Source organism: Lemur catta, chromosome 1 (assembly GCF_020740605.2).
Source record: "Lemur catta isolate mLemCat1 chromosome 1, mLemCat1.pri, whole genome shotgun sequence".
Classification (NCBI taxonomy): domain Eukaryota; kingdom Metazoa; phylum Chordata; class Mammalia; order Primates; family Lemuridae; genus Lemur; species Lemur catta.
Genome location: NC_059128.1, coordinates 171699028 through 171726187, shown reverse-complemented (window position 1 = coordinate 171726187; position 27160 = coordinate 171699028). Strand labels below are relative to the sequence as shown.

Sequence of the window (27160 nt, the reverse complement as noted above, 5' to 3'; positions counted from 1 at the left end):
TAAGTGGCCTCTTTCCCTAATCACTCCAGCACACCCGGGGAGACTGTTGTTCCCAACCCTCAAGTGGCCGCGGAGTGTGAGAAGTTCATGGCATTTGAAGGAATTCCTCAGGAACCCAAGAGTTGGGGGCCCATAAAGCAACTCCCTACCTCCCATCATCTCCTCTTCCTTTATAGGGGAAGCGAACTCAAGGTCTGAATGGAGGTGGCCGCGGGCCAGGGACAAACCTGGCCTTCTGACATCCCCCGCCCCTGCCCCGCCCTCTCTCGGGGGGAGGAGCGACGGCTACAATGGATCCTCCCGCGGGCTTTGTGCGCGCTTGGAACCCAGCTGTCGCCGCCCCACGGAGCCCCCAGTCCCGGGAGGGCGCGCGTTTCCGGGCCGCCCACCACCCGGATCGCAGCCGCAGCCGGTGCCTCTGCAGAGCCCCGAGCCGCTCCTTCCCGCTCCGCGGCGGACTGGCCCCGGTCACTTCCCAAAATGCCCGTCGACTTCACCGGGTACTGGAAGATGCTGGCCAACGAGAATTTCGAGGAGTACCTGCGCGCGCTCGGTAAGCGCTGCCCGCCGCGCCGGGCTCGGGCTTCCGGCTCCGGGCGCCCCTCCCCGCCGCCCTCCCGGGCCGCCGCCTGCTGCGCCCCTCGCCCACCGTCCCGAGGGTGGCCGGCAGGCTGCGCATTCGAGGATCCGGGGTCGTTTGGGTTAATTGGTGGCCAGTATCTGCTAGTTGGCTCTGGACGAGCGTAATTCCATTGGTGAAGCTGGGCTTGGTTTGCTAGTTTTATGTTTTGAAAACACTAACATAAGGGCAGAAAACTTTGTTACACACACACACAAAAAGGCACAGGCAGCGCGCAGAGACCGCGTAGAGCGGCGCAAAGCCAGCGGAAACCCCAGCAGTGTTGGGCGGAGCGGGCTTCTGGGGCCCGGCTACCTTGGGAACAGTTCTCTGAGTTTTCCTGTCAACTCTCTGCCCCTCTCTGGCCCCGCGCCCCTTGCAGATGTCAATGTGGCCTTGCGCAAGATCGCCAACTTGCTGAAGCCAGACAAAGAGATCTTGCAGGACGGCGACCATATGATCATCCGCACGCTGAGCACGTTTAGGAACTACATCATGGACTTCCAGGTTGGGAAGGAGTTTGAGGAGGATCTGACCGGCATAGATGACCGCAAGTGCATGGTGAGGATTTGCGTGCCCACGCTGTCTCCTGCCAGGGGGCGTGGCCAAGGGCTGGACTAGTTCATGTGAGAGGGAGCAAGGTCCCTTGTGTTGGTGGGGAGGGGGGCGCCCGGAAAATTCCCACTCTCGGCCCCCATAGTAGGCAGCACAGACTCATGAAGCACCTTGCTCCCTCTAAACCGGATGGTAATAGTTACGAAGGCTGCGATTTGTTGATTCTCCACTATGCCCAGGCACTCTGCCAGGCACTTCATACACATGACTTCATCTAAGCCTCACACGACCTTTGATGAAGATGTGAGTATGCCCATTTTACAGATGAAGAAACAATCTCAAAGAGATGAAGTAATGTCCGCAGTAGCACAGCTAGGGAGGGCCTGGGCTGAAACAGTGAAGAAACACAGGGAGTCCCATTGAAGTGTAAACTTCCCGTGTGACCTAGTGTCACTCTAGGAAGCTGGGAGCCTTTTGGTCTCTGCTGGAAGCCCTCTGGCCCGCCCCCTCCTTGCCCAAAGCTGGGATTTGGCTGCTGGCCATTCCCTGGCCCACCCTATCATCCAGTGTCCACTGAGCTTCCTTAGACCCTCACTGCCAGCACCCACTCAGTAGGTCAGTGCCCCTGCAGCCCAGGCCAGAGGGAGCAGCAGTGGGGGAGAGAAGCATCATGAGCCTCCCCTCCCCCAAGGGTGGGAAGCTGGTGACCGGGGACACCCCAATTAGTGCTACCACTGCAGACTCCAGAAGGTCAGCCCCAGGCCTCCATCCACTTTCTCGGGTTGCTGGGAGGTCAGGGCACTTCCGTTCTCCCTTCTGTAGTCTTGAGTCCAGAGCTGATTTATGCTCAGCCCAGAGCCACCTTGCTTATTGATGGGGGTCCTCGCCAGCCCCGCCCATTCTTCACCAAGGGTCTTTACGCTGGTCTGCAGTGTGCCCTGCACTGTGCTGGTCCTTTTACACTGCCCGCCAGTGAGGCAGGGATAAGTAACCCCACATCACGTGGTAACTGAGGCTCAGAGGGAGGAAGAGACTTGTAAGAGATGGAACTTGAACCCTAGGCCTTCTGACGTTGAGGCACAGGCTCCTGCTCCCTGCCAGGCTCCCCTGCTGGTAGCCTTTGCCGAAACCAGTTAGCTGAGGTTTGTCAGAACTGTGGTTGAAGGGATGCCAGGGTCTGTGAATGAGGAGCCCGGGCCTGGGTGACTCATCCCCCACCTTGTTTATCCATCTGAAGGCAGTCAGGACTGGCATGTCTGCTGTCTGGAATGACGGGAAGGAGGGGGAGTCAGCAGGGAGTACCTTAGAGGGACCACTTGTGGGAGAAAACACTATTGTTGTAGGGAGATGTCAGGTTGTGCCTTTGAAAGTCTCAAGGCCTCTTAATCTGCAGGAGAGACTCACGATGGGAACAGAGACCTTCAGACAGGGTCTGCCTTTCTCATTACTGCCCAGGACCTGTTCCCCGGCCCACTGCAGGGACATCTGCTCCACGAGAACAGCCCTCGGCCCCAGCTCACTCTTGGGGAACTCGCAGGACACATCAAACATCTCTTCATTTTGGGTCACTGCGATTCTGGAATGTGCTTGCTTGTACTTGGCTAATTATTTATCTTCACTCTTTCATTCCTTCCCTCATCCATTAACACATGTAACATTTATTGATTACCTGATAATAGTAGTGAATACTGTGCTCACCCAGTGCTTACTATGTACCAGGTACTGTTCAAATGTTATATTAACTCAATCTTCACAACACCCTTTCCAACCCCATTTTACAGGTAAGAAAACCGAGGCAAGATTTCTTACTGTGTGACCTTGGGGAGGTTCAGTGTGTGGCAGAGGGAGGATTTGAATTAACCACTGCTCTTTTCGCACTGCATCCCTCACATGCTGGTCACCACACTGGGCACAGCGCAGTAGAGCAAGTCACAGTCCCTGATGTCCGGGAACTCACAGTCTTTGTGGCAGAGACAGACATACAAACAGCAACAGCACAGCACAACAAAGGAAAGCACGGAGTGGAGGATGGGGGCATTGTGAGCTCCCAGAGAGGGGATCCTAGGATTTCTGGGGGAGTTGACTTTCGTACTTAATTGTAAATGAAGAGAACAAAGAGCAGTGGGGTGTGGGGCAGGGGTCAGGGTAGGTGGAAGGGAGGATTTTGGATACAAAGGAAGGGGCAATGTCCACCTTCTCTTCTCAGGGCCAGCACCAGGTCCATGGTCGGTGAGCAGACAGTGGAGCCTAGCAGCTGGACAAACTAGTTGAAACTGGGCCAGGACTCATAGTCACTGTCACTGCTCCAGGATTCAGGGAGGCCCCATCCCAAGTACACAGCCACTTACTCACCTGTCACAGCCTGTTGGGTGGTGGGACGACACCACTGCTCCTCTCCCACCTGCCCTTGGTCCCCTGCAGTGCAGAGAAGCCCTTCTCCGTGCTGCCCCCAGGGTGGTGTGCGGCTTTGGACCACCATGAAGAGCGTGGCTGGATGAGTGTAGGATGATATCATTATAGCAACTGTGGGGCCTGACGCTATTGATGGAGGGGAGCTTCTGCCCCACATGTTTGGCACCCACCAGCCAGGAGCAATGGCCCGGAAGAGTTTGTTCCCAGCACATCACAGGAGTCTCATTCTCACTTGGGATCATTCACTCATCTGTTTTTTTCATTCCTTTCTGGGCATCTCATGGTGCTTACTCTGTCTTTGCAGTCCCTGTGTTGGTCAGACGAATCGCACGCGGTTCCTGCCGTCACTGCGTTCAGTGTGGGGGAAGGCAGATCAAAGCAGCACTGTAGGGGACAGTGTGCTCATGGGGTGGAGAAGCACTCCCTCCCTGGTCTGGGAGCTCAGGGAAGGTTCCCACAGGAAGTAGAGTCTGAGCTGTGGCTCTAAGGAGAGACAGGAAGTAGCCAGGCCAACAGAAAGGGGCTAAGAGGAAGGCCAAGGCCAAGAGAACAGCATTTGGTAAATATTATTTCAGAGCTGTCCCACACCAGGTCCTGGGCTTGGCCCCGGGGTCACAGAGGCAGCAAGGCCTCCTGGACGCCCAAGCCAGCAGAGGAGACAGATGCATCTTCAGGCCATTACAGCCCAGCTCATGATGGGGGCACAGCAGGATGAGGAGCACAGAGCTGGGACTTGGGGAGCAGTGGTCAGGGAAGGTCCTGGAGGGGGTGACAGCTAGGGGAGAGCTTAAAGGACAAGTAAGTAGAGCAGATGTGAAGAAAGGGATAAGAGCCTTCTGGACAGAGGGAACCACGTGCACAATGGCCCAGAGGTCATAGAAGCCTGGCTGGGAGGGAGTTTCGAAGGAGAGAGAGGTGCAGACTGCAAAGGCTTCAGCATGGCTGGTGTTTAGGGCAAGGCTGGGGGAGAGGACAGCCAGGAGGGCCTGACAGGGCGCCTAGATGTGCCCCTGACAGGTCTCTGGGAACCCTTGCTGGGAGAGGCATGGCCAGGCTGACATCCCTCCCCAAAGGGCCAGAGGCTGGCTACCTAGAGGTCTCTGGTCCTGCCTCTTTTCCGTGGAATCTTATCTGTATTCTAGAACAGCAGCCAGAGAATGAAATCCAGCATACAGATGTATTTTGTTTGGCTTAAACAATGTTTGAAAAACTTCAGAGTCAGTTACCAAAGATTGTAAGATTTCATAGAAAATCCATATTTCTGGCTGTTCTTCCACCCACCCCCCCCAAAAAAATCAAGAGAGCCAAAAACACTGGGCGCTATTTTATTCCTGCACCGTGTGGGTCACTGGAATACTGCTTCCTTTAGATGGGACATTCTCCAGCACTGCTTTTCAGGTAACAGTCCTCACCCCACCCTGTTACCTGAAGTTGAGGGTCAAATGGCTGTCACTGCTTGCACTGTGTGTTCTGTTTAAAGCTGTGGGTTCCAAAGCAGAGACAGCCCCAGTATCATGGGGAATCTCTTAGAAATACAAATTTTTCTGGCCACACCCTTGGCCTACTGAATCAAAACTCTGGGAGTGGGGCCAGTAATCTGTTTCAGGAAGCCCTCCAGGTGGTTCTGATGCAACCAAAGATTGGGAGCCACGGCTTTGGAGTACAGAAACATCTCTCTGTACCTGCCGGTGTCTCTATAAAAGGTGGAAAAGCCATAAAATTAGGTATAGTTCTCCTGGCTGGTTTGGCCCATCGCTGGCCCCTACGAACATTGCCCAGAACCACCTGCAACGGCCGTGTGGCCTCTCCCTGGGCTGAGGGGTGGGGAGATTCAGATCAGCGTTGCTGTCTGCCCTTTCATGCAGCTCACGTTTCCAGTCCGGTCGATTCAGATTTTATATGACCCCCACAGCAGGGGCTGTCGTTTTGGTGGAAATGCATAGAGGCTGGGCTCGGCTGCACAGACACAGGTTTTTCTCCATTGCTTCCTACATGCCTTTGTCCATTAAAATGGGGTATCAGGCCCAGCGAGAAACCAAGGTCATTTGCTGACTGTAGCCCATGTGGGCATCGACAGGTGGAGTCTTAAGAAAGGAAGGTGCTCTTCAACTTCAGATAGTGTTCGCTACCCCTGGGCAAGGGAGTCCCTCCGAGAACGCTTCTGTTCTTTGTCTCCAAGTCCTACCCACCCCCCCCACCAGCATGAGCAGCTTTTGTGGGAGAAGACAGCCTGGGCAAGGAATCACACCCATGAGCCTGGCTCTGCGTGGTGATGGCAGGAGGGCCATTTGTCACCCTGCCTTGGACACCGGGTCAGTCTTCCCTGGAGGAGGCAGCTTTGTTCACTCAGGGGCCTGGCGCCTCCTCCGCTGACTGAGACCTCGCCTTCATGACCGGCATTGAACTCAGGATGACCCCTCCACAGGGCCCGCCTCCCACTTCCACCCTCTTCTCCACTGTCGCTTTCTTTGTTTTATTTTAAAAAGAAAAAATTCAAATAGCACAAGAGAGTGCGGGCTGAAAAGGAAAAGACCCCTTCCCCTACTTGGCTCAATTCCCACTCCCCAGAGGTTGTCACTGTTACCGTTTCTGGTGGACTGCACAGAAATCTTCCTCAAACATATACGATATCTGTCTATGGATTGTTCAATTGATAGGTTCTCTAAAGCCGAAAGAAAGGAAGAAACAAAGAGAGGGAGGGAAGGAAAAGAATCCATTTCTCTGCATCTGTTTTCCACTCAATATTTCCATATCAACACTTACAGATTTTCTGAGTCCTTTTTTTAATTATGTTTCCTTCCCTTCTGCCCCTGACTGCCTTACTTACATCCATCTAATCCCTGCATCCATCCATCTAATTATATATGGTAACAAATGAAATCCACCAAACCACATTAACACTTTGGTTTAAACTTTGCCAGCTTTCTGATCCTGTTCTTGACCCATTAAAGAGATTTTTTTAGTTCTTATTTTAAAAACACAATGCCACTGGCAAAATTAACTCCCTGGGCTGCTGAGCTGAGAAAGCAGTTGAACTTGGGAGGCTCTGCGAGCCGCCCCTGCCCAGATCAGGCACCCGGCATTCAGCTGGGTCCTTTCCAGGATAGAAACACAGGATCTCTTTCATGTCTTAGCTGAAGTTCTCCGACCTTTGAAATCAGTGTCAGCAGCATGCTTTTGAGGATTACAAAAAGAAGAATTAAAGCAACCCAAATAAAATTCACAAAGTAGCTTTCAAAAATCACACTGGTTTGTTAGATTTGGGTTTTTATTAGACAGGAACAAAGGAAAATAACGTGTACTAAATCTCTACTAAGTGCCATGCCTGCACCAAGTGCTTTTAGTACTTTTTCTCCTTTGGTCTCCACAACAATACTATTCTATAAGTATCACTAGACTCATTTCACAGATGAGAATCTGAGGCTGAGAGAGATGAAGTACCTTTTCAGCCCAAGGTCACCCAGCTGGCAGGTGGCAGAGGAAGGATTCTAGCCAATCTGTTTATAAAGCTCCTACCACAAGGTCTGCCACAGAGCATTGTGGAGGGCCAGCACCCCACTCCTTATGGCCAGCACCCCACCCCTTATGGCAAGCACCCCACCCGTTATGGCAAGCCTCAGCACAGTGGCCACTGGAGGTAGGTGGCCACTTCTGACAAGGTCAAGGATGAGTAGAAGGAGTGCTGGTGTTAAGGTCAGAACATCTGGTTTTGAATTCTCCTCTGTTGCCTAAGTGACAGAGTACCCTTAAACGATTAGACACACCACCTCCATTTTCACATCTGCAAAACGGGCATCAGGATTGCTGCTCAGCCCACCTTGCAAGGCAGATTCTGAACACTGTAGAGATACTACAGGGGGCCGGGCCTTGTGAAGCCACAATACCACGTGCAGAACAGGGCCAGGGCCCATGATACCCCAGAGTGAGAGGCAAGGCACAATAGCTTACGAAGGCCAGGAGTTTACTGATGAGTTTCAGCTGTTTGTTTTTCTGACCACGTCACTACCCGGCTCCCACCCAGAGAAGCACCTCCTCTGTATGGTGAGGATCACCCCTGCTCATCGTGCTGGGCCTGGCGGGGCGGGAAGTCACAGTACACTGTCTCTTCTGGGACGAGCACCTTCTACCAGGGCGATCACCGCTTCCCATGGCCCGTGACCGTGCACATGACTCGAACTGGGCCAATCCCACCCTTTCCTGGGATTTAATTTAGGGACCCTGAGAGAGAGGTGAGTTCTATTCCCTTAAAAATTGATAAGCTGGTATGATGTAAGCTTGGAGCTCTCTGAAGCCAGTGCCCCTCCCACCCTTCTGCGGCTGCATGGAAAAACCTAACAGAAGGAAAAAATAAGATGAGGCAGAGAGAGAGAGAGAATGCAACACTGCAGGGTTACTGGAGTTCCTGACACTAACACCATCCCTAGACTTCCCATGTACTTGAACCAATACATTCCCCTTCTTTCCCGTTAAGCCATTTGGGCTGGTTTCCTATCACTTGCGTCTGAAAACATCCTAAGAAATTCAGACCTCAGAGATTATGGGTTACGACCCACATAAGTAGTTTGAGCAATAGGTCTCAACTTGAGCTTACCCCACCCCCAGAGTTTCTGATCTTGAAGGTCTAGGATGAGGCTTGAGAACTTGTTTTTCTCACAAGTCCCAGATGGTGCTGGTGTTGTTGGTTTAAGGACCACGCTTCTGATAACTACCAAGGAAGAGAAATGAGGAAGCAGGCTGGGCCATGCCGAGGTTCCTGTGATGTTCCCATCATGATTCAGTATAGTAAGTCTGTGCTGGGGCAAATTGTGCCCGGTTCTGGGGGATGAATGAGAGTAAAGAGGTCTGTCCCAGGTAGGAACGGGAGGGGCAGAAGACTGGCTGGGGACACCAGTCTTGCAGTAGCCCATGATGGTTTGCAACTGAGGGTCCAAGTAAGTGATGCCAAATCTGCAATTGGTCAGGGCTCAGAGGGGATGACTTGTCCCTGCTGCCTGCTCTGTCGCTGGGAGCTAGAGGCTCCACTTTCCAGATGGCTGACTCACACTCTCTACTGGCTGCTTGGGCTTCCTCACAAGGTGGCAGCTAGGTTCCAAGAATGACAGTCTCAAGAGAACAAGGCAAGGCATTTTTTATGAGCTACCTAGCATCTGAGGTCATATAGCAACAAGTCTTCCATACTTTGTTGGTCAAAGCAGTTGCAAAGGCCTACCCATCTTCCGGGTGAGGGGACATAGATGCCACATCTTAATGGGGGCATGGCAAACTTCTAGAAGAACATGTAGGGTGGTGGAGACTTTAGGAAAGCTCAGTGTGCTATATTCACGCTAGGCTGATGCCACAGTGCCTGGCACACAGTGGGTGCTCAGTGGGGGTTGGAACGTTATTCTTTGGCTAACATTTGAAGGTTTGTCAGCGTTGGGCTGTTTTGACTAATCTTGTGTAGGACTCTGTGAAGGTGGGAGAGGAGCAGCCAGTAGTGCCAGGGGCCAGGCTCCTGCAGCTGGGGCAGGAACTTCACCTCCCTGGCCCTGGCATGGCATTCTGGAAGGGAAAAGGGGGAATCCTGTGGGAAAACCCACAAGTGTTGGGGCAGCCCAGGACTTCACCTTCAGCCCTGCATCCCCCTCCAGAGTCTCAAGGAGATGAGTTTAAGAGCAGCTGAAATGACTTTTTGAACTCTAGCTCAGCGTGGGAGCCTGCTTTGCACTGGGCTACTCTCCCAGCCTCTGAGGATTTCTGGGCCCTCACCAGGCTCCCTGGCTCCGCAGCACTGGAACCTTACGCAGTGGGTGGGGCCGCAAGCCCTCCAGGCACCCAGAAGATGTTCACTGCTGTCCCTTGCTAGGGTCCCCTTTGCTGGACGAGAAGAGGGGTTGAGGGAGTTTGTGCCTTTCCCTGGACAGCCCACCCCACTGCAAGGATTCTCTGGAAACCAGCCCCTGCAGCCTAGGCCTTTGTAGACATTTCACTTGGGCTCAGGGATTTATTTGTATTTTTGACTTGGAGTTGACTGAAAACTCCCCTGAGAGCAAGGACTGTGCCTGATTCACAGTGCACTCTCCCTGGGAACCATTTTGTAGCTATCTCTGTTGTATAAATTGAGCTGTGCTAGAGCACGCACAAGTGTACACACATGCACATACACGCACTCACACACACACACACACACACACACACACACACACACACTCCCCCTTGTCCTCCAAAGAGGAACCTCAGGTATATGTCATGCTGTCTCAAATGCCACCGTTAGAGTGCATTTATTTTGGTTAAATATCCAATGATTTCTCCAGGTGTTTCCGTTAAAATGCAAACACCTTGGAACGCTAGCTAGCTACCTTTAATATAGGAATACTAATGAGTCCTTCCTTCCCTTCTTCCTTCTTCCGTTTCTTCCTTCCTCTTCTCCCCCACCCCCACTTTCTTGCCTCTTCCTTTTCTGACCTGCGGGTCCAAGGACAGCAGGGCAGTACTCTGGGGAAGACCTGCATAAGCGAGATGGGCGTGAGGGTAGGGATGGCAGAGACTCCAGGCTCCAAACCACCTTTGCTGACTTTACAATGGAACTGGTCCTGCACTCAGAAAATTATAAAAAAAATCTCTAACAATGTGCAGTGAGTCAGAAAATCATCTTACTCTTTGACTCAGGTATCCCACTTACGGGATTATATTTCAGGAGAATTATTCCATTTATACAAGGGTATTTGTCACTCAGATAATAATCCTCCACAACCCACATAAGTGTAACCACTGTCTGAAGGCCTGCTAGGTGGGAGGTCCTGCCCTACCACTCTATGTGTATCTATTTAATCCTCCAATAAGCCTGGAGAGGAGGTGCTACTCTCCCATTTTACAGACAGGGAACCGCAAGTCCTGCCCCGGGTCACGCTACTGGCTAACCACAGACTTGCAATTTGACTTCGGATCTCTCTGATTGCTGACTTTGTGTGGTTCGTGGAATAGAATGTCTCCTGCTGGCATTCCTAAATACCAAATAACTGTGGGTGGTTAGAAAGACTGTGGCTTTTTAATTCCATAGACCACTCCGTAGCCATGTAAATGATCACTATGAAGATAAATGAAAATTGTTTATGGATAATCTGCCAACAAGTTCCACAGATTCTACTTTTTAACATCTCTCTTCCCCATCCCCACTGCTCTGAATATCTCTTGCCTATAATAATAATAACAATTAACATTTCTTGTGCTTACTACGTGCCAGACTCAGCGCTTTCCGGGGTTATTTCATTTAATTACTGCAGTATCTTCACCTTGATCTCCCTTCTACCATGCTCAACACTTCAGCCCATCCTTCACAGTCTAAAAAGGGAACTTGATCATGCTACTCCCCAGCTCAAAACTCCCAGGGGCTCCCCAGTGCTGAGAGGTAAAGGCCAGATGGCACTCGGGCTCTTAGGGCACAGCCCCGCCTAAGTCTCCAGCCCATTTCCTCCCTCACTTCTGTGCTTGGACCCATCCCTCCACATGTTAGTGGCTTCACTTGCCATCCTCCTGACATCCCCTCTCCCTGCTCACTTCCCTGGGATGTCTCCTTGCCTCTTCCCCTGGGAGGATAATTACCTGTTGGTCAAGACTCAGCCCAGGCTTAACGGCTCCACTGATCCCATCCTGATGCCCCCTCCCACCACCATGCCCTCCTTTTGCCTCCTGGCCCCTCTCTGCAGGTGCTGCTCTTAGGGCACCTGTGAGGCTAGTTTGAGATTCTGGACAGCAGGGGACACACCTCCATATCTGCAGTGCCTAGCACAGTGGGCTCCGGTGTGTTCATTAAATGAATGTTAAGTGGAAATATCAGAACCTCGAATATACAAACAGTAGTCATTGGCCATATCACTGCAAGGTCCGCTTGCCATTTAATGATAGCCAGTGTTTGTTGGGTATTTCCCATGTCCCAGGAATCCCTCTAATCCCTTTCCATGCATTCATTCTTTTAATCCTCACAACAATTCTATGATGAAGATGCTCGAATTCTTCCTATACTATATATAAAGAAAATGAAATGCAGAGCAGTGATCTAACTTGTCTGAGTTCAGGTAGCTGGTGCAGCTAGGATTTGAAATAGACAGTCTCACTCCAGACTGTTACCAGGGAGAGATGAACAGTTGTTATTTTAAGGAGTCAGAGCTCTGGATTAGTTTCTCTGTGAGGCTTTTGAAATCTAAGATGAGTGTCCCCTGATGAAGCAGTGACATTGTGGGATGGAGTCGTGAGCTGCAGGGGAGGAAGGTCTGGTTTGCATCCTGTTGTCCCAGCAGTGGAGGCCACGTTGCTGGCCGAGCACCCCAGCTTCAAGGGCTGGAGGCAGGTGTTCCTGACCCTCCTTTAAGCTCCTGCTGGTCCACGGCCCGACTCCCTGTGATGCAGGAGCCTGGCAGTCTGCGTCGTAGCTGGTTCAGCTCTGAAGCCTGATCCGCCCGATTGGCCAGACCATCACCCTTGGAAACTCTTCCCCTTACAAACTGGGTGGCCTTAGGCGGTTACTTCCCCCTCTGTGCCTTTACGTGTCTGTGAAATGGGGAGAATTACAAAGTAGGGTATGCCTACTTCATGGGGAGGATTAGATGAATAGTGTGTGGGAAAACCTGAAGTGCAGCTGTTCCATTAATATGAGCTGTTATTATTAATCCTCTCATCCCATGAACTGTGACCTCCAGAAGACAAATTCTGGGGGTAGTCACATGTGTGAAGGGATGCCTGGCCACCTGGAGAAGAGCTAGCAAGGTTATGAAAGCAGAGGCTGGCCTGAAGGGGCACGTGCCTCTCCACACCCACAGAGAACAGGCTGGGCAAGGCCAGGAGCAGGCAGAAACTACTGTTTGCTGTGTATTTTATATGTCGGGCACTGAAATAGGCCCTTGCACCTCCTTGTTTCATTTCAGCCTGACGGCTGTGCTCTGCAGCAGAGCTCACTAGCCCCATTTTGCAGATGGAGAAGTGGAGGCTCAGAGAGGTGGAGTATATTACTCAAGGTCACCCAGTGAGAAAGAGGTAGGCCTGGGCTGGAGCTCAGGCCTATCCAAGGCTGCCATTGGGTCCCTCCTCAGTGCCCAGCTTGGCCAGGTGAGCTGCTGACCCAGAGCCTGCCAGGTGCCACAGTACCCATGGCAGTGAGATGTGCGGGTGGGAACAGTGGGCAGGCCATGGGCTGAGAGTTGGGCATAAGGGAGTTTAAACCGTGTCCCATACTCTTCCTAGCTCTGTGGCTCTGGGTATGGTGCTAAGCTCTCCGAGCCTCAGAGACTCAGGGCCAGAGCAATGGCTAACCCATTTCTATACGGCTCATCTATGGAAGAATAAACAGCCACATTGCTTGGAAAAAGAGAAAGAAAAGGGGGTGTTCATTGCCTAAAAAATTACAAAAGTACCACTAGAATGTTTTCTGCCATTCATTCATTCAACAAATGGTAATGCACATTTTTTTCTGCCACGGATTCCAAGATGAGGGCCGGTATCCTGCAGTGAATAAAAGCACCCCAGAGCCCAAGGAGCTCTCAGTCAAGAGATCCTGACCTTCTCACTCTCCCCTGGTTACCAGGCTAGGACCTCTTATCTTCTGGGAGCTGTTTATTTCTATTTGCCTTGAAAGATATTTTTAAAAAAAAAATAGAGGCCAGAGCCTCCCATGGAAGAGAAGAGGTCTCCAGTGACACACTCTCCGGCAGGACGCCCCTCCCTTATTCCTACATTCTCCCCTGCGTCCCCCCCTCACACACCAGTGCTGGTGGAACTGATAACAGATTGATTCCTTGCACCGGCCCTGGTAGCGGAGCCCGCTCTGCCCAGCAGAGAAGCAAGCATCCAGAGCCAGACTATGCAGTCATGACGTGAGGAAGCGGCGAGGCTGTGAGCCATCAGTTCCGGCTGGGCTTCATGAAAAGGGTCCAACAGGAGAGTCCAGCTGGGCAAAGCCTGTTTAGAGCCTCCCTCACGCATCCCTTGCTGCTCCTGACTTTCCTGCAACTGTCCATGATGTTCCCCTTGCCTGGGATTCCCTTGTTCCTCTTCCTCTTTCTACTTTTTAACCGAGCTCCTGGGGTGTTTTCTGGCACCAGTTCCAGCATTACTTGTAGCCTTACCTTCTCCAGGAAGCCTTCCCTGATGGGCCTCTCCCGGCTTGGAAGCTGATAATGTGCCTTCCCACTTCCAGAACCCCCAGCACCTCTGTCTGCCAACACTTAGCATTCTGCTAGAATTTTCTGTCTTCTTGTCTTTTTCTCTGATAGTTTGTGAGCCCCTGAAAGCAGGGTCTTTGGCTTACCTCCCTCTCTCCGGCACCTGCAGCCGGTGTACAGGAGATGTGGAACCCACGATGGCCGAATGCTGTTCCCTTGCACAGAACCATGCTGCAAAATCCTGCTGCTCATTCCAGAGTCAGCTTAGGTCAGGAAACGGCAGAGCGCAGTAGCCAAGAGCACGAGCTCTAGAGTCAGATCTCATCTCCCCACTTCATGGCTGGGAGACATCAGGCCTCAGTCTCCACATTTGTAAAATCAGGAGAAGCATACTTGCCCCAGGAGGTCGTAAGGAATCAAACTGATATGACACATGCTTTGCTTAATACCACGCCTGGCACATAACGAGTACTCCATACATGTTCTTATGGTTATCATGGTGATAATGACGGTGATAATGACGGTGATAATGACAGCAATGCTATCACTCCCACCAGGAAGCCTTCCTTGGACCCCCGACTGGGGTGGGTGCCATTGCCCATCCAGCACAGAGCACAGCAATGCCCTGCCAGTATACACATCTGCCTTCGCTCCAGGCTGGGCTGCCCTGTAGCAGAATTGGGTCCAGCCCAGCATTCGAGCCACCCTGAGCACTAGGCCCCTGGAATGAACGAATGCAGTCCCACAGAGCCCGCCACCTTCTCAAAATCCATTTCCCACCTCCCCACCTAGATCCTTGGCCTCCGTGGGCCTTGAGCACTCTGTTTAAACTGATTCTAGGCACTGTCTGAAATATTAATATTAATATTTAAGGAAAAAAATCTATAACATATCAAGATTATTAGTCTTAACATTTTCTCATTTTGTTTGTCCTAAAAAATGTGTTATCATTTGCTATTAGTGTCTTCTTGGTATTAGAATTGCATTCTTTCAGACCCACAAAGGCCTTGTTGTGGCTTTACTGATTCGTATTAGTTGGTTTTAACAGCTTTTATGTCACTAATTGCTCGTTCACATTTTAAGGCCTTAATTATTTAGCTTTAATCTGCTTTTAGAGTGAAACTGGCATTTCCTCTTGAATATGCTGATTTTAGATAATGCCAGCCCCCCAGGAATGGACCAGAGAAGAGGAGCCACCGGCCACCCACTCGCCCAGCCTGGCCTTGCAGGCAGCTCACAGACTTCCGGGTTCAAGTCAGGGCTCAAGCTCTAGCCCCTAGGTGACAGGCTGCTTACTGACAAAAGCCTAATGTTTATCAGCTCTAAAGCTTGAAGATTAAGTGAAACATTGTGGAAAGCTCCCAGCACAGTACCTGGCATTGGGCAGGTTCTCTGTTACCTTCCTGCCCTTCCCTCCCAATTGCTTATGTAAGACAAGCAGCAGGTGCTGAAAACCTGTTTGCCCCAGGAACACACATACCCTCAAAGAGAGAAGCACACTTTGAAATCAAACTCCAGGAGGAAAGGCCAATTTGCATCTTTTAGCAATTTGCATTATGTATAGAAAGTGTCTACTCACTGTCTGGTTTTTAAATTTTACCGCCAAATCTAGAGAGTCCTGGCTCTGGCCTTTGCAAGCAGTAAGCATCACCCTGGGCAAAGTCTCACCTCTTACAACCTGGCTCTGGAACCACAGAGCCACTGGGACTGAGTCGCAGCTCTCCAGAGGCGGGTCCATTACCAGAGGGACTGCTAGGGCCAGGTGGATGAGGACAGAGGGATATGAGTGACCCGTTGTCCCCTGCTCTTGGGAGTGGGTGTTTTGGGGCATGTGGGAGCTTTAACAAATGTCCCAAGTTTCTTGACAGCCAAGTTGAGTCCCAGCATTTGTAGGTCATGCCAGGTCACTGCCAAGAGAGATGGTTCCATTTAGTGGGAATTGCCTGTCACTCCCAGTACCGGTCACCTGAGTGGGGCAAGTGGGCCTCACAGCATCCCTGGGACATGCTCACTCTGGCTGCCCGTGGGAGCTGGGCTTTCTGTGTCATTGGTCCCAGGCAGCAGTGTCAGCTGGGATTTCTAAGTGGTCAGAGGAGCTGGATAATGGCTTTTGAAGTGACAGTCCCTTGTCATTGTGGTGCAAAGCTGTCTTCATTCATCTGTTGACACATATCTCTCTGGGAAAACTGCTGACGAGGACAAAGCGATGAGAGTTATTATTAGTTTTTAATAGAAAAGTGAGACTGGCTTCACTTTACAACCAGCTTCCCTGGGTTCCAGCCCATTTGCAGACTTTCGGGTGGTCTGTGGGGTGAGGATTACTGGTGAGAAGGTGAGTTGAAGATGGCCGTTCCTTCCCCTGGCCCATGGTGGGGTTGGTGCAGCAGCACTGCCCAGCCCCTTTGGTTGGTACCCCCGTTCACCCCATCCCCGCAGGCACCTGCCTTTTCTGTGGGACCTGAAAAGCATCAGGAACATCCTCCTACCTGAAATTCCCCCACTAGACCCTGACTCATAATTGGATTAATCTAGGAAACCAGATTGAATGACCCCTCAAAGACCCTTTCAGACCTGGATTTCAGGTGTGGCTGAATCCTTGTCCCAGACTGCTCTCTCCCCCTGATCTAGCAAAGGTGGCCGGCTGATGACTTCGGAGGGAGGTCATGGAATAAGTGCTTGGCTCCTGGGGGAAGGCTGTTACCAGAAGTTACATTGTGTTACAAGAAAATGAGTCACCATGGTTTGTTACCCATCCCCCTTCCAACATTACTTGTTTCCTTTTTCCTCTCACTTACTTTAAGTGATTGCTCTCCTGCCTCCCTCTCCCCCCTTTTCTGTTCTATGACAAATCTGATCCTCTGAGAAATGGCTAGTTTATTCCCTCAAGACAAAAAGCTTAAAAAGAAAAATCCAGTCATACCAAAAGCAAACGCGGGGTACTGAGTGGGAGAACTAACTCACACAGCCAGCCATCACGGCTATCAGTGGGGAGTCTCCAAATAGATCTTCTGCTTAAACAAAAACTAGTTAAGATTTAGGGGAAGCAGGTGTGGCGGTGCCCAGCAGGCAGCCTCTGAAAGCCTCCTCTTGATCCAAGTCTCCTAGAAGGAGAAGGCGCTTCCCAAAACTTTAGCCATGATGAATAGCATGTCTGTCACTGTTTTAAAAATCCCCAATTCTTTAAAAAAAAGAAAAAGAAAGGCTTTAGTTATTACTCATCTTCGACAAGCAAACCCCTTCCTTATGCAAGCTCTGGGCGTCATGGTTACCATTACCTAGTGCCTCTTGTGTGCCAGCCCATGCATTTTCTGTATAATTTCTCTAATCCTCAGAACAAGTTGGTAAAGTAAGATGTTTTATCTAATGCCATGTAACAAACCACCCCAAAACTTAATAGCCTAAAACAGCAACCATATATGCTCATGATTCTGGGGTTAACTGGAAAGTTCAGCTCTGTGTGGCGGTGCTCAGCTGGGAGATCAGCTGGGGTGTCTTAGCTCCTCTCCAAGGGGCCCCTCCGCTCAACCTCCATGGCTTCTCCATGGGGCCTTTCTTTTTAGCAGAATAGCCTGGGCTGCCCTAAAGCATGGCAGCTGGGTTTCAAGAGGGGGGATTCCAAGAGGACAAGCCCCCAGTGTACAAGTGCTTACGAAGGCACTGCTTACATCACGCTTGCTAATGTCCCACTGGCCAAAACAAGTCACATTGCCAAGCGGAGCCAATGTGGGAAGGGAATTCACAAGGATGTGAATATCACGTGATCCACTGGGGGCCACCAATGGATAAACTGTCTAGCACAGTTTATCATTTAGCCCTCATTTGCAGCTGAGGGTGCTGAGGCTCAGAGAGGTTAATCTAGTTACCCAAAGTCATCCCACGTAGCCGGGAACTGAGGACCCAGCTCTCTCTGATGCCAAGGAACATGTGCTTTGCTGCCAATACTGGGTCAAACTGAGTGGCACAGGCAGCAAAGACAGGCATTGAAAACATGCTCCAGGCCATAGCCCAAGTTTCTCGGTGTGGCATTGTGGCCCTGTCTATCCACCAGCCCCAAGAGCCTTGTTCCTCCCTCTCCTTAACTCCAGGATAGACTTCTACAGCACTGGCTTGTCATTTCTCCCTCGCAGCCCACTCCCCTTGCCAATGTGCGTCCTTATTCACTCTGCCCCAAATGCCCCTCCCACTTTTTAAAACCCCTTTGAGAATCAGGAGCTCCCCAGTGGCCACCGCAGCCCCTGTGCTTCCCTGGTCACAGGACCTACCACATCAGGCAGTGACAGCCAGGTGCTCCTCTGTCCTCACCTCTCTGTGGCGATCTCCTTACAGGCAAGAGCCTTTAAGACCCCCGTCTGACTCCCAGCACCCACAGCCTGCAGTGGGTGGAGTGAACTGGAGGGTATTCCTCCAGGAGGCTGCTCGGAGTCTTAGCACAATGCCCACGTTTTTTCTGCAGCCCCCAGAGACTTTATCGGGCATCTAGTGGGTACCCTGCTTTGGGCAGGGAAACAAGTGGGCATCAAATATTGCGAGACCCATATTTCAGCCCAAATTCTTTTTGTCATTAACTGGATGACACTGAGAAAGTCACATAACATCTCTGAGCTCAGCCACCCCTCTGCATCTAATACAGTCAAGAATAATCTCTGCTCTGTACAACTCACCCAGGATCAGAGTCAACATAAGCTTGGAGTTGACCAAGTGCTTCCTTGGAAACATGTATTAATAGTATTCATGTGATAGGGATCCTTCCCTTTCAGAGATCGGATCTGTAGGGCTCTAAGAAAGGCTTCTCTACACTAAAATAGGCTTCTGCTCCCTGTATCCCTAGATCTGCCTGAAATGCTGCCATCTGTCTTTTTCTGGGCTAAGGTAGGATTATTATTTATATCCAGATAGCCTTTGTTAAAAGATGCCAAGTGTTCTGGGAAGGGTGACACGGTGGCACAGGAGCAAAGGCTGCTTTACTGTTAACAAACATGTCTGCCATGGTCATTCTGTGACACTGGTGTTAAACATGTATGAGCTTTCTGGAGATCAAGTTGGCGATACTTATCAAAAGCTTTAAAGGTGTGCATAGTCTTTGATGAGACGATTCCTCCTCTGGAAGTTTATTCTAAGGAAACAATGTGTTCAAAACTGTGTATATAAGAAAGTCTTATTTATAGTAGTACAGAATTATAAATCACTTAACTGTACATGACTAGGCAATCAGCTAAATAATAATATGTATGTATAGTGAAATACTACCAGGGCCAGCGTCATTGGCTTGTGACCAACGCAGTCCCTTCAGGGACCCACACCCAGAAAGGCCCCTCACTTAGTTTAATGCTCTGCTGTCGTCTTCAAATTCTTAATCATTTTTGAACAAGGGGTTTCTCGTTTTCATTTTGTGCTATGCCTTACAAAGTATGTAGCCATTTCCTGAATATTATATAACAATTAAAATAATGCTATGGAGAATATTGTTGAAATGAAAAATTGCTTCTATTAAATGAAGAAATGAGGATACAAAACTATAAATGATGCAATACTAATTTTATAAAAACAAATGTAGATAGATAAAAGACTGGATGGAATACATCATACATTGTAACACATAAAATGTCAGAACAGTTATCTCTGAAGAAGAAGATTACACGTATTCTTTTTATTACTATTTTCTTCTTTGAGCATTTTTTTCATTTTCCAATACAAATTGTGGGAATATGTTCACTGACCAATGTTTCCAGAAGAGTCAAAAGGGTGTGTATCATAGCTGAAAACAAGCAGTTCTCTCTGGCACCTCTGATTGAACCAGGAGACTTTCGTATACACTATAGACTTCCGGATAAACCCATGAAGAGAAGATCAGTTGATGAGGAAAACAAGTGTTCTTACTAGCTCCTTGATGTCAAGGACTGATTTCTCGGTCCCCACTTCCCTTTACTGGCCTGGAACAAATGAAGCAGGGCTGAAGTAACGCGGGCATCTTGTCTTATTTATGACATGACATCATTAGCAGTCTTTGCCTGTGACATGTCTTACCAGACATTAACCATATGTTCTGACTTAGAGGTGGGACTGTCTCTCTGGCTTGGGGCTAGACATGTGCCGTGAGTGAATCTCTGGATCAGTTAGGGAGATCTGCCCCCCACTCCCCTTGTGCCCCATGTCCCTCTGGAACAGGGTCCAGGGCAAAGGTCAGACTTACTCCTCTGCAAAGCTGGGGGAACACACCTGGCTCTACCTCCCTTGTGCTGTCTCGCTGCAGGCGTCATCCCCACAGCAGAGGGCAGTAGTGATCAGCAAGTGCAGAAGGGAGGCCTTCGGGGTGCAGGATCCTCATGTTGGAGGTGGCCCCACTTATGCCACATCCATTTCCCAGATTTCTCCTCTCCCAAATCCTTATCAGGCTGTTGCCGACTGTCCTGACTCTCAGCTGAGCATGGCAAGGAACGTAAGAATCCTAGAACCTTGGCTCTCTAAAGCCAAGGCCTCTGAGTTCATGGCCTCATGTGGCAGATGGGAACACAGGGGCCCAGCGGAGGGATGGATTTGCTCAGGGCCACACAGTGAGCACAGGGCAAACAAAGTTCTGACCACTACAGGGGGAGCAGGGCTCATAACACAGAATTGCCCCAGATGGAAAAGGAGGTGGACAGCGGCAAATATGAGAGATGCCCACTATGCCTTCTGTGTGTGCCCAGCTCTGGGACATACAGCCCAATCTAGACCACACTCATGGCTACGCTGGGGAAACAGGACTGCCTTGCCTCTGAGTTCTAACACTAAACACTGTGTTCCTGGGGGGCCCTTTCTGTTCCAACAAACAAGAGTGAAATCTCCCAAGGATACAGGCTGGGCCTCCACCTCCTGCCTGTCTTCCCTTCAGCTGCCCAGCACCTGGCAGGAAACTCAGTGCTCAGGGCAGACGTAAGTGCTCAAAGGTGAGGAGGTGTTGGCAGAGCTCACCTATGCTCCGCCGAGCCCAGGCAGGGCAGTAGGACCTCCTTCCGCCACAGTTCCCTGGTGCCCGCCTGCTGGGCTCCTGCTGTCCCACCACTGTGCCTTCATGTCGTGATGGCCACCAAGAACTCCCTCCCCCACACCTCCTTTCCTCTCCTCCAGCTCCACTGTCCTCCTCAGGCCCAGCCCTGGTGCCTCCTCTTCCCGGACCTTTCCCTTCCGTGGACTGTCACCTGGGCTCCCACCGCCCCTGACCTGTAACTCTGCTGACACTGGGCACTTAAAGAAGCAGTGTGGTACAGTGGGGAGGGGACTGCAGAGCCCCACAGATCCCTGTTCTGACCTGGCTCTGACACCAGGGTGAGCTTGGCAAGTCCCTTAACCTGATCAGTGAAAGGAAGATGCTCATTCATGCTCCAGGGGGACAGTCGTGAGGCTCAGAGACAGCACAGGCAGTGTCCGGAGAGCAGGCAGGCAGCTAATGGCCGCCATTCGTACCTAAACTTGGTTATTTCTGTCTAAGGTCATTGTCCCCATGAGATGAAGAGCACTTTGAGGGCAGGGGTAGGGCCCAGGACCCAGCAAAGGTTGAAACAATGAGTGAATGGATGAACTGTCTGGGGATGGCAGGGTACTCTGAGATGTCTGCCCCTCACGGGCAAGATGCAGGAACAGAGCCCACACCCTGCCCACACCCGGGCTGTGCTGGGCCCTCAGAAGCCTTTGCCCCCACCCCTCTCCCGTCCAGCCCCATTCTCAGCTCTTGCAATTACAGCCCCACCCCGGTGACTTTTTCCCTCCTAATTATGCTTTTAAACAAAATTTATAAAGGTTTCATAAATTTTAAAACTGATTTACACACTTTAATAAAAGCATGTGGTGGACAGGGAGTTTCAGGCTCCAAATTTTCTGTAATAAAATTGACGTGAGCACATGCTGGATTATCAAGGTTGGGAGCTGTCCCCTCCCCTACCCCTAGCGGCTGCCTGCTTGCTCAGGACTGACAACTGTGCTTCTTGCTTGGCAGACCACGGTGAGCTGGGACGGGGACAAGCTCCAGTGTGTGCAGAAGGGCGAGAAGGAGGGGCGCGGCTGGACCCAGTGGATCGAGGGTGATGAGCTGCACCTGGTAGGTTTCTGGGCTGGGCCAGGCTGGGCACCAAGAGGCCTTCACCACTGTTAAGGTCCAAGGGCCTGGAGAAGATGCTTGAGTGACTAAAAAGCTGAGCAATGTGTTTTGAAGGTCTAGGCTGACCCAACAGTCTAATCTGAGGGATGGGGGGAAGAGGAACATCTACTAAGCATCAGCAAGGAGCTAAGCCCTTTGCATCCTGTATCTCTTTCTATTCTCTCAAAATAGGAATATGGTTCCTGTTTTAGAGATGAGGCTCAGAAAGCTTAGATTACACGTCCAAATTGCACATCTATAAAGTGGCAGAAGCAAATTTGCTCCCAAATGATGTATATATTCACCATGCCAAATTGTGCAGGCCAGAGCCAAGAATTCTCTAAGCTTCCCTGAGCCATGATCTCGGTCTAGGTCAGGGAGAGGGGGTGCGGGAGAGGAGGCACGGGGGTCCTGCTGGTCAGCTGTGAGCCACATCTGTTCCTCCCAGCCAGCTCTGTCTCTAGGGTGCTGCAGAGCCTAATCTCCACCATCCAGTTTAGCTGACTATCCAAAGAATTGGTTAGTTAAACCAACTCTTGAGGGAGCATAACAACCAGTGACTATTTTCAAAGTTCCTGTCTTGAAATGCACTGAGCCCTATGTGTGACTTTGCTCTGGCCAATGACCAGCATCTGCTTTTGTTTCAGGAGATGAGAGTGCAGGGTGTTGTCTGCAAGCAAGTATTCAAGAAGGTGCACTGAGGCCCAGGCAGACCACTGGTGTCAAGGAATGAGCGGTGTGGGTGTGTGGGCTCGGATCCCCCTCTTTGCACAGCAAGGGGCAGAAATGTCCAGCCACCCCCAGGCATCTGTTAGAAGAGTCTGTCTCTTGGCTTTGTCTTTTGTCCTTTGCTTAAAACAAAGCCATACCAATAAAGTGGTCTCGGTTCAAGATGTTTGTTTTAGGGAAGTTTCACACCCCACTACACTCACTTTTCCCCAGGGCTTCTGGGGCCAGTTCCTGATGCCACTCGTGAGCAGAAGGGAGAAATTCAGCCACACATCTGCAAATTTAGTCCTGAGGTTGCACCTGTGCATGTTTTTCTCCAGGAGTACAGGTTTGGGTCTTCGGGGTGAGTGTGACCTGACATTCAATCACCTGCGTATTAAAAACCTACCATGTTGTGTGTCTAAATGGGGCTAAAGTATAGTGAGTGCCACAGAAGCAGGAGAAGACACCTTCCACCCCGGGAACTTAGACCTAGTTGGGGAGATCCGAACAACAGAGAATGGCTTCATAACTGCGCTGTGCACAAAGGAGATGCTCCATAATTATTTGTGAATGAAATGAAATTAGAATGAAATGGAATTGAACTTTAAGCCCAAATCTAGAATGAGGTAAACCTTAACCAAAGGTAATTACCTACTGGATTTGATTTCAGAGATGTCACGAACACACAGTTTACCACCCCAAGACCATCCCCACCCCATCAATGGGCTGACGTAGAGCCTTTCACTGTTACAGATGAGGCATGACTTGCAAATCCCCCTAGAAGAGAGAGAGCAGCCTCATGTTCACACCAGAGTGTAGATGATTGCTAGCTGTGCCTTTGCGTAGAGAAACAGGGAAACCAAAGGGGGAATGAGGAGGAGTGGGGGGTCATGGATAGGGAAAACAATCGGAAAAGGGGAGACTCACAGGGAGGACCCCCTTGGTCAACCTGACAATCTGCCCAGGCCTTGCAGAGCACTCCTTGAACAGAGCACTGAGTTAGGAGTCAGATGAGCTGAGTAGAAAGCCCAACTTCACCCCTCACTGGGCAACTCCACACCCCTCTGGACTTTGCTTCTCCAGCCAGAAAACCACAATAATAACCCACCTCACCTCCAGCACAAATGGGTTGTGTAGCTTGTAAAACACATGAAACTTAATAGACTGGGAAGCACTAGACCAGTGGTTCTCAGAACTGACTAAATGTTAGGACCACCTGGGAAGCTTTCAAAATTCCCCATATATAAGCCACTTCCCAAAACCAGTTACATCTGAATGTCTCAAAATACCAGGCATTACTATTTAAGTCTCCCCAGGTGATTCAAATATGCAACTGGAATTGAGAACTGTTGCCCTAGATCAGTGGTTCTCAACTGGGGGTCATTCAGTTCTCTCCCACCCCCAGCTCCAGGGGCATTTGGCAACGTCTGGAGACATATTTGACTTCACAAGTGGGTGCAGGGCACTACTGGCACCTATCGGTTAGAGGCCAGCGATGCTGCTGAACATCCTATTAAGCACAGGACAGGTCCCCACAACAAATATCTGGCCCAAAATGTCAGTAGTCATGAGGCTGAGAAACCCCGCCTTACACAACCTAAGAAATGTTTGTTTGTTTGTTTGTTTTTTATTATAGAGATCATTTCCCTAGCCTAGAGCAAGGAAATGGAAACCCAGAATTGCCTAACATCCTGGAGACCCCTGCACCTTTATGGCCCTGGTCTCTGTCCCTGAGGTTAGAAAACTCAAAAGTAAAGATTCTTACAAAGACCATTCATTCATCACACAAATATTTAACGAAGGCCTATTATGTACCAGGCACTGATCTAGTGCCATACGTTTTGGGCATCCAGAAATGTTTGAAACACCATGAGTTCCCATCCATGCCAAGTACTGAGACCCCCATCAGACCTCCACCTGCAATACATAAAAGCCTCACCCAACAGTTAGGCTCTGGTGCAGGTTCAAATTTATGGCAATGTTAGCATGAGTGTGCATGGAAGGAGCAATTGTGGCCCCATCCTCAGGAGCCTCTGGTCCCAAAGGAAGATTCAGCACCACTGTGATTGAACAGCTTGAATAATGGGATCAATCTTAGTGGGCAGTGGGAGCCACAGAAGGTTTTTGAGGAGAGTGACATGATCAGGCTTTGAGCAGAATTAATCTGGCAGCCATTCTCTCAGAAGTGAAAACAGAAAGTGTGAGAAATACCACGTAGGAATACCAGTTATCATAGGATAGTCACATTTAATTCAAAATTAATTTCATTTGACACTAATCTTCCCAAAGAAATACATATAAAGTGAGAGTAACGTTTCTTATTTTACATAAATCTATAACTACAGAAACAGGCTTAATACTGTCTCATCACTGTCTCTCTGCAACTTTCATGTGTAAGTCCATTTGTAGATAATGTCAAGAGTTGAAAAACCCTTCATGAATGTGATGTCTGGGCCAAATGGTTCTTCACCCCCAGCGCTGCATTCCCCCATTGGAGACCCTATTTGAAATCCTAACATTTAACTCTAATTCTTACCACTGTCTTAGACACCCCTAGGGGACATCAGTCACATCTGTGGCTGCCCACCATCTTGTGAACAACTCTCCCAGGTCTGGGGAATTTCCTTCATTAGGAATTCCATCCCTCCCAGGTATCAGCAGAAGAAAGAACTCGCTTTCCCAGCCTACCTTGCAACCACGCTCCAGGCATGACGCTGAAGTCCCCTCAGTTAGATGCTCCCCAGTGAAGAGATTTAGAAAGAGAACTCTGTGAAGAAGGTGGATTATGCAGATTTGATCCTTTGGAAATGGTGGCAGCAGAGGGATTGGCTTTGGAATGGCAGCGGTGGTGGAGCTTCTGGTTCCTGGTGTCCAGTTTCATGGGCACTATCTACGCTGGCAGAGGACAGTAAGTAGTGCTGAGGGTAGATTGTGCATTACTTTGTGATGCATAGCTTCCAAGCTCTATTTTAGAGATTGTGGGATACCTATTCCTTTTCTACTTAGACTAGAGTAGGTTATGTTTGTAATAAAGTACGCTGACTGCCACACCATTCAGTGGGTATCTGCCCATCTCATAACCCTCCCCTGTTCTCTGAGACCAGCCCCTTATGCAGGTGCTGGAGGAGGAGACTGAGCTGCTGCACAGCAGTGCTTCCCAGCCCGGCCACAGCCATAGCTGATTGGACCAAGGGTAGATGGACACCTGACTCATCAGGGCCAATCAGATCTCTCCTGGGAACCGGAACTGGGATTTAGAGATGCTGGTCAGTCTCTGCTGTTGTTGGAATTGAGGACCCAGAGCCTGGGACAGGGGCAGTGAGAGGAGCGTTTTTGTGTCCTGTGTGTGGAAAGGCAGAGACAGCATTTCTGCAGAGAGAAAAATGAAGCAAATGGGCAGAGAGAGCCTGGGAAGTCAGCTGCTATGTTCCTGGTGGCTTTTCAGATCTTGGACATGACAATCCTTTGTCAGACCGAGTGACATTTCCCAAGAGTTATTCCTGTAACCTCATATCACATTTCTCTTTCAGGCTTAAGCCAGTAGGGTTTTGTTACTTTAACTAAAAAGGAATATTTCTAAAATAGGCACTCATTTGGTAACTAATCCTGTGTCTCTTGAGATTTTCTTAGGTGGCTGTCTTGTATTGCTATTGTTTTCTATAATGTTTATATAAATATAACACCCTATATAAAATATATTTATATACTTTTTTATTTTATACATGTAATAGATGTTTTATACACAGTCAAGTGGGGTTGTGTGTGCGTACCACACTTACCATACCTCCACAGTACATACCCACTCATTTTCTTGAAGTAATTATATCAATTTTTTTTTAATTACTGCAAACACATGATAACTTGTAAACGTGGTTACTTCTAAAGAGTGACATTTAAAGGGCTAGAAAAAAAGCAGGGCACGTGAATTTACTTTTTACCTTATATCATGTTATATCATTTAAGTCATTTAAAATGAGAATATGTTCTTTTTATCATTAAGAAAAGATAACTCCTCATGAATTAATGGGCTGAGGCAATGATCATGAATGGCTGTCAGTATCACAAAATAGAGACTCAACCAAATGGTGTTTGTGCCTCCTATACAATGCCACATGTGAGGTGTCCTGCCAAGAGATCAACTCTGAGCCTCATCCAGTCTTTGGATCCAGCTACAAATTTACAGAAAATTCAGGGACAGAGGGACATGTTAAAGGACATTATGGGGATGCAATCAGTAAAATGTTGACTGAGAACTTCTACAAGACAAACAAAACAACACTGTTCTTCAAAAAATAAATTGCAAGGAACAAAAAATGTACTGAGAGGGAAACTACTCCCTTAAGGGAGACTCAGGAGACATATCAACTATTTGTACTGTATGGCTCTTATTTAAATCCCAATTCAAACAAGTGAACGGTAAAAACAAAATAAACTAAAACAAACAAAAATATGAGATAATTAGGGAAATTTGTTAAATGACCAATATTTTATATTACTGGAAATACCATACTGCTAAATTTTTAGTGTGATATTGACATTATGGTCATGTATTTTAGAAGTTCTTATCTTTCAGAGATACAGTCTAAAATATTTATTGATAAAAAGATATAATGTCTG

The 27160-nt window shown here is 49.5% G+C and overlaps 1 protein-coding gene across 1 annotated transcript; it reads left to right on the top strand.

Moving 5' to 3' along the window:
* Positions 1-256: 256 nt before the first annotated feature.
* Positions 257-22723, top strand: RBP1 (retinol binding protein 1). The gene is given in 5 exon segments (XM_045539281.1): positions 257-449; positions 451-553; positions 1002-1180; positions 21692-21793; positions 22480-22723. Coding segments are annotated over 5 exon segments (597 nt in total). The 5' UTR covers positions 257-290; the 3' UTR covers positions 22534-22723.
* Positions 22724-27160: the final 4437 nt, after the last annotated feature.